Below are 7,635 nucleotides of genomic sequence, written 5' to 3' on the forward strand. Positions count from 1 at the left end.
TTGGGGAGGCTAGGACAGAGCAGCAACAGCATTTGGAGGCAAATTACCAATCAGTGGGAGTATCCCCATAAGTGTGCACGTCTGGTTTTTGGCACCGCAAACCCATCTGCGGCACTGCAAACTGCATGCACCACACGTGCATGCATTCGCCGAATTGCTAATTTGTAGTGTGGCATTTTAATTTTTTTTTTGATACTGGAAGGTCTCTTTGTAAAAAAAAAAAAAAATGCCAAAAAAAGCAGCATGGCACACACTGCTGCAGCATGCACCACCTGAAACCAGAGTCTGGCCAGCTGGTGGCCAGGCTCCTCATGTGGGATCCTTACAAGGTCCCCAGAAACCCAGGTAAGGCTTCTAGAGCCAGCTCAGGTGCTGGCACCAGCTTCTGCTACCCTGCATGGGGCAATTTGCTGCATGCCAGAGCATGTGTAGAGGAGCGTGCCCAGGGACAACTAGCATTTACATGTTCACCCAGGACCACAGCATTGAGACAAGGAAGAGCAGCCCTGGGCTGGCAGGAGGTCCAGGGGGTCAGCCTGCCAGTCTGGAGGCTGCTCTGCCCCAGCTCACCTTGCTTGGTGTGGCTGGGTGAGGCATGACGGTGCTATAGTGTAGAGTTAGCCACACCCCTGTGCCCCACTCAGCCCCAGTCACCATCTACATGTGAGTTTCAGTGCATGTAACTACTTTGCAGTATAATCGTACGTGTCCCAGACAGTATTATTCTACAGCAGAGTTAATTTATTTACTGCACCCTAATGTGGGTGCACATGTAGATGGTGACACTCTACTGTGGAGCTAGTCAGCTATTGGTATTTGCTATTAAGGTGATGCAATAAACTCCAGAGCAGTTTGTGCTGGAGTTAACTGCTCTGGGGCCCATCATCTACATGTGCACCCAGGACTGCAGCAAATAGAACCAGAGCATAGCAGCCCCAGGCTGGCAGGGTGGCCCGGGGGTTCAACCCTGGTCTACGGGTGGTGGCATCAGGCAGTGGAGGGGCTAGCAAGAGCCAGAGGTCTGGCCCCTGGCAGACCATAATACCAGCACACATGTGGATGGTAATGGTTTACTGTGGAGCTAGTTAGTGAACTCTGAAGTAAAGCACAGGTATAGATCACCCAGTGTTTAGAATATCTACAAGGCAACTATAGTCCTAAATTTCCAGCTAGGTTTTAAGTATAATTCAACCACCAGTGAAATAGAAGAGCTGCTTTTGATTGATTCTTTATATATTACATAGTCTGGTGACGCACAGAAAGACAACACCCCCCTGCCCTGCCTCTCACCACCAAGAATGCACATTACCTTCTACAGATAAAAATCAGAAATATTCCAAAGGAAATCACAGGAAGAACACATGCCAAAACTGGTATGTGTAGAAAGGTGTCCATTGTATTATCTGTAAGAAAAAAAAAGGGGGGGAAAAAGGAAATGTTAGTTTTAGTAGTGCAGAAAGAATATGGTATTCTGAAAAAATTTAACTTCAGAGGGCTTCATGGCATAGTAAAGGACTCTTTTCTATGAATCAATTAAGCACAAATATGGTACCCTTCTTGCATTGCTACAAAGACAAAGATTACATTTCTGTAAACTTCAGTGAGAAGGTGTGTGCCTCAGAACAGGGCTGTTCAATTAGCAGCCCACATGCATCTCGCAAGGGAATAATTTGCAACCCTCAGATTTCCAGTCTGGGTGACACTGTCCCCATCGCTCCCCTGCTGCTGCTGTAGGAATCTCCCATTCTCCTGCTTCTTCCAGCCTGCCCCTGCCCCTGGGGGCAGAACAGGGCAGGGCAGCATAAGGATCCAAGGCCCAGGAGAGTTGGAGAGACTTGAGGACCCCACACAGAGTAGTGCAGTATAGTGGGGAGCCATATGGCACCATATGGCATGAGGCTCAGGAGGTACTCTGCCCACACATGTGGCTGAGGGGCCTGTGACCTCCAGCCACTTAGATGTTGGACAGCCCTGTCTCAGAGGATAAGCTGTGGACTTTGAATCAGAAAACCTTGAGTGTATTCCCATCTTAACCAGTTACTTACAAGCCAGTTCAGCATTCCATGCCTTTTTTCTACACAAAACGGTTTTGTGCAGAAAGTTTCTACACTGAAAATTAGTTTAGCTGAAACTGAAAGTTGCCATGGGCAAAGGTCAGTTCCTATTAAATGAACTCACTTTTCCTGTGGGAAATTTAACACTTTTAAGTATTTCAAATACTTTAATACAAAGATTTCTATTTTGTTTTGACATATCCTTTCATTTTATTTTTAACTTAATTTAAGTTAAAATGCCCATTGGAAATATGTATATATTTATACATAGATGTATACATTAAGATATAATAGTTATGCATATTTATATAATAATTATATATATTTATATAATTCTTTTACATATATACTTCTATACATTACTTAAATATAATACACTTACTACATTTGGTCCTCCTTAGAAGCAGAGGCAAAAATCGGATTGAAAAAGAATTTCAAGGAAAACGGACCGTAACCTTCCTACAGGCATCAAGAGGAGGATGTGGTAGGAAGGGTATATGGACCCTCAATTTACATTCCTATTCTAAGAGCTACTACACTGAACTTCTCTAGGATCAGGGAGAAGGGAAAAAGGGAAAGTGTTTGGGTATTATAAAACTTGGGTGTACACATGTGAAGTGTAATCTACACCTGGTATAAATCAGGAAAGCTTCACTGAATGCATGTGACTTTTGAGATCTGACCCACTATACAGGAACTTTTCTGACATAGAGGAAACTGGGTGTGATTGTTAAGCCATCATTTTCTCCTAAGCAGCAGCTGTAGAGGAAGTTGGGAAAGCAGGAGCATTACAAGCACTTAAACTATAATAGCAGGGTTTGTTGAGCTAGAGTCTTGTGATGTGCTGACAGCCCCTAAATAGTTCCACTTCCTTTTACTTGTGATAAAGGATTAGCAGCAGGTGTTACCATGTTTGTAAGTAAATATCCATGCGTTCCACTTTTCCTCATTGTAAAAAGAGCTTGTAATGCTGACTGTTTTCCCATACTGATGTTACATATACAGAGTACTCCTCATCACCATTATATTAGCAAAATAGCAGTGCCTAACCCTGTAGTTTTTGTACCTTCAGACAAATATGAACCTTTAGCTCAAATGGTTAAATACTGATTTTTTGTTACAGCCATGCAGCCTTTCTGCATTCAGTTGTGAGATATTTATCTTTTCTTACTTATTAAAGGTAATGTTTATACTATTTTGTGTATCAACATATTCACACAGAGAAACATACAAGATCAGGTCCAAATTGTTCTCTCAGATGCTCCCTCTTAGGCATTGTGACACCTAAAATGGGTACGGTCAGGCTTGTAGGATCCCTAGGCAGTCAATCGGGAGAGGTTAGATATCTCCAAAATGTAATCCAGAAAATGTATCTGTTTAGTGGGATAAGACCTAGACACATAATAGGAAGCAGAAAGTACATGCTGAATCCCTGCCCCTATCCAGGGCTTAGCTATCTAACTAAGGGTTGAACATTAGGCATCTGTATTATCTTAGAATCCAGTGTCCAGAAGGGAGAAGCCTAACTTACATCAACAGCATTGAATTCAAGTTGATTTCACTTGGTGCACATATACCATCCACCTTTTGAATAATGGCCCAGGTATTAGAGCACTTCCCCAAGAAATGAGAAACTCAGATTCTTCGCCTACCTCATCCCATAGGCAACTGGTAGGTAGAAGGTTTCAGAGGGCACATGCCCCTGCAACAGGGCTGTCCCCACCACTGACACCACCAGCAACTTCTGCATGTGCTTGCCAGCCCTGTCCCTACCGCCACTGTCACCAGCTTCTGTGGGAGCTCACCAGCCCCATCCTCGCTGCCAACAACCCTGGCAACTTCTATGGGTACTCGTCAGCACCGTCCCTACTGTTGATGCTGCCCCTGATTTCTGCAGGTACCCCCCCAGACTCAAGAGGCACCAGTCGCCCATACTTCATTCTGAGAGGATTTATACTCACATCTCCCAACACCCTAACCAACAGATAAGACAGCTGTCTGGGAAAGGGCAGCTTCCACTTCTCATGACAAATTTGACTGGCTGTGAAGCCAAGAGCACAGGAGCCATCATCCAGAACAGTAAGCAAGAAGGATACTGACTCTGTAGTCCATTGGTGAGCTTACTTCCCAGGTAACAAGAAGACCTGGATTTCTGGTCCCTGCTGCCAGGGTTATGTCTGGTTTGTAAGCAATGACTGCATAACGTAAAATACATAAACCATACTGAGAGAAATGACTGGAACTTAGGAGTCCCCCATGCCCTGGGGAATCCCATCATAAAAGGAATGTAAATCTTTGGGCAGGGGCTTTCATTTTGTCCTATATAACACTTAAGTACAAGTAGGTCCCAGTTCCTGACTAGGGATCCTAAGAATTACCAGAATACAAGAAAACAACGATAATGATGTGGAGAACTTTTCTCTTCTGTATTCCTAACCTGAACCTGCAAACAGTTTGACAGGGCCTGAGACATGGTTCCCTATTCCTGTTTATTACAGTATTGTCTTTTTGCAGCTAAAATTATTCCCTGTTTATATTACAAATTATAACTTACCATCACCGATGAAAACTGGTTCACTCCAGTCACTCCAAAGCTTGTTTGTTATACAAATCTTTTTCTTTGCTCTGACTTGAACAGAGTATGCTTTCATTGGATTATGAACTGGATACACGTATTCTTCTTCCCTGGTTTCTGTGGGCTAGCAGGAGTTTTGTTAAATGTTATTTATCATTGCAGTTTAAAAAGCATAAATACAAGTGTCTGCATTTCAATCCTAATTAAAATATGTCTTAAAATGGGGATGCACACATTTGAAAACAATATGTATATATGAAAACTGAGGTTTTGAAACCATTAAACTGTTGACTCTAAGAATGTTGATACCAATCAATGTTGTACCAAGAATAATAACAACTCTTCTTCTATATTCAATTACACCAAGTATCAAGAATATAGTAAGAATGAAGCAATATGCTTGGGGCTTTCTTTTTGTTTGTTTTGCTTTGCTTTGACTTTTTAAATAAAATATGTCCACATTTCTTAAGGAACTAATCTACATTTTTAACATGACTATTAATTTCAGATGTTTCAGTTTCTGGTGATTAATATGGCAGCTTAAATGGGTCTGAGAGAAGGTATCCAACACTCAGATAATGCATCTCAAACAGAACGTGGAAAATTTAATCTCTTTTAAACATTTGTTACTTTTGACATTTCAGGTCATCTCTAAAAAATGCACAATAATGCTTTACAAGATATAGAAAAGACAAGAGGAAAGATGACTTATTGACAAGGACAAACAATACCGTAAGAAGAGACAAAAGACTAGAGGCCAAATTCTATTTCCCTTTGCACACCTAAATATCAGCTTTCCAGCAAGTGGCATTTTTGGCACTTAGCATACTTTATGATTCTATTACTGACGTAGTGAGGATGCTTAATTATCTACATGGTTACTGATCATGCAATCTGGGACACAAAACTATGGAGGGGAATATGTTGACTATATGCAAGTCACAAAATTCTAACCAACAAAAACTCATGACTAGCACAGTTTAGAGGTAGGAGGAGGACTCTCCTGTGTTTTAGTTCTAGAACTGAGGGGGTTAGGGCACTTGCCCAGGAAAGATACCAAGGTTCTAGGGCTTACTCACCCAAAGCAGGTTCAGACCCTGCCTCTCTCTGACTTTTAATCACAGCATTCCAACCACCCAACCATAGATTAGACATTATACAATGTCTTCTATGGTAATCCTTTTAAACCTGATTCACTAGGCAGTAGAGGTGTATGAAACAGGCTGTATTCAATTTGGATTCAGATTCAGCCTGAATTGGGGACAGTGATTTGATTTGTTGTTTTGGATCACTGTCCCAGTTCGATTCAGCCTAATCCAAATCTGAAGATTCGATGCTGATTTGGAGAATTTGCAGTTCGGCTGTAGACACAGCTTTAAATTTTTTTTCTACATGCCTCGAGGTACCAGGTGTGGCTCATGAACACTGCAATGGTGGGGCAGATGGAGTACCCCATAGGAGCGTGGGGCAGGGGAAGACCCGCATGCTTGGTGGTGAACCCGGAAGTGGACCAAAAGTACTTTCAGTCCACTTCTGGGTCTGCCGCCAAGCACATGTCAGGGAGCCTCCATATCCACCCAGCTCGGCAATCGGCCACAGGGGGACCCTGGGTGCCCCTCCCCGGACCCAGGATGCACCAGTCACCAAGCCAGGGGAACACAGGGGGGCCCCCGTATGCTCCCTGGCAGACCTGGAAGTGGACCAGAAAGTGCTTCTGGTCCACTTCCAGGTCTGCTGTTGAGTGCACTGGGGATCCCCCCCGCCCCATCTGCCCCACCATCTTAGCATTCACAAGCCTCCTGCTACCTTGAGGTATGTAGAAAAAGCATTTAAAGCTGTGTCTTTGTCTGAATTGTTGAATCTCTCCAAATCAATTTGGAGGGTTCTGATTCAATTTGGCAAGATTAAAAGGTCTCCTGATTCGATTTGGATTTAGAGATTCAACCACTGAATTGGGCCGAATCTCCTCCGAATCAAATCAGCAATAGAAGCTTCGCACAACCCTACTAGGTGGCCATGAAAAGGAAAAAGAGAGAGAGATAGAAGAGAACAAATTAAAGGGTGTGTTCCTCAGTTTGACAGGTGCTCCTCTGAAAAGGAACAGGTCATGGGTTCCAACCCAATGGGACAGAAATTATCCCTCTGCTCTCTATTTCATCCAGTGAATTTCAGATGCAAAGAGCAGCTTTAAAAAGAGTGCTGGATGTAGTGATAAGAGAGTGCCTGATGTAAGTCAGAGAGAAAAAATTAAAATTGGCTTTGGTGGACAGACTTAAAACTCAGGTTTCCTACAGCCTGGGGAAATGTCCCTAACCATTCAGCTATTAGGACTATACCACAGAAGGGCTCCTCCTGTTTTTTGTGGACTTATGCTCAAGTACACATATATGGCTGCATAACTGTCTGGCCAGCGCATAGCTTACATTGAGCATGATCAGGAGCCATGCAGATGCCACACTTATAAGTAAAAGAACTGGAAACAGTATGAAGTGCCAAAAATAAAGCTTACCTGGCTGAAAAACTGCCACTTGGGCATGTAGAGTGAAATAGAGTTCTGCCTTAAATGTATGCATCTCAAAGACAGAGAGCTGTTCAGGTTGGCAGTGGTAAGCTGTCAATCATGATACGTGGAGCTTTTTCAGTGCAACCAAGGCTGTGTATGAACCAAGCTCTTGCAAACTAACCCTGCTTAGCTCTGAAAAAAGGTGGTACACTCCTGAAAGATGAATACAACAAAAACTTCTGGAAGAAGCACTACCAAATGTTCCTGAACTGAGAATTGATAGTGACTGATGAAACCATCAAATCCATCCCACAGCATCCAGTAAAGGAAGCACTTTCCAGGCCATCTACCTCTGAGGAAGTCCACCAGGTGATAAGACAGTAGAACAAAAAAGCATCTGGCCCTGATCATAGAATCATCGAATCATAGAATCAATGAGTGGGAAGAGACCTAGACAGATCATCTAGTCCGACCCCCTGCCATGGGCAGGAAGGGGCACTGGG

The 7,635-nt window shown here is 43.2% G+C and overlaps 1 protein-coding gene across 1 annotated transcript in view; it reads right to left on the minus strand.

Moving 5' to 3' along the window:
- The window catches only part of LOC109303360 (interleukin-5 receptor subunit alpha-like), a 102,733-nt gene that overhangs the window by 16,863 nt on the left and 78,235 nt on the right, over nucleotides 1-7,635 (minus strand). The window contains exons 9-10 of the mRNA XM_019525564.1: nucleotides 4,609-4,753; nucleotides 1,310-1,403 (exon numbers count right to left, since the gene is read on the minus strand). Of these exons, the coding sequence (XP_019381109.1) occupies nucleotides 1,310-1,403; nucleotides 4,609-4,753 (239 nt within the window). The remainder of the gene's footprint in view (nucleotides 1-1,309; nucleotides 1,404-4,608; nucleotides 4,754-7,635) is intronic.

Source organism: Gavialis gangeticus, unplaced genomic scaffold (assembly GCF_001723915.1).
Source record: "Gavialis gangeticus isolate Ggan-Ray unplaced genomic scaffold, GavGan_comp1, whole genome shotgun sequence".
Classification (NCBI taxonomy): Eukaryota; Metazoa; Chordata; order Crocodylia; family Gavialidae; genus Gavialis; species Gavialis gangeticus.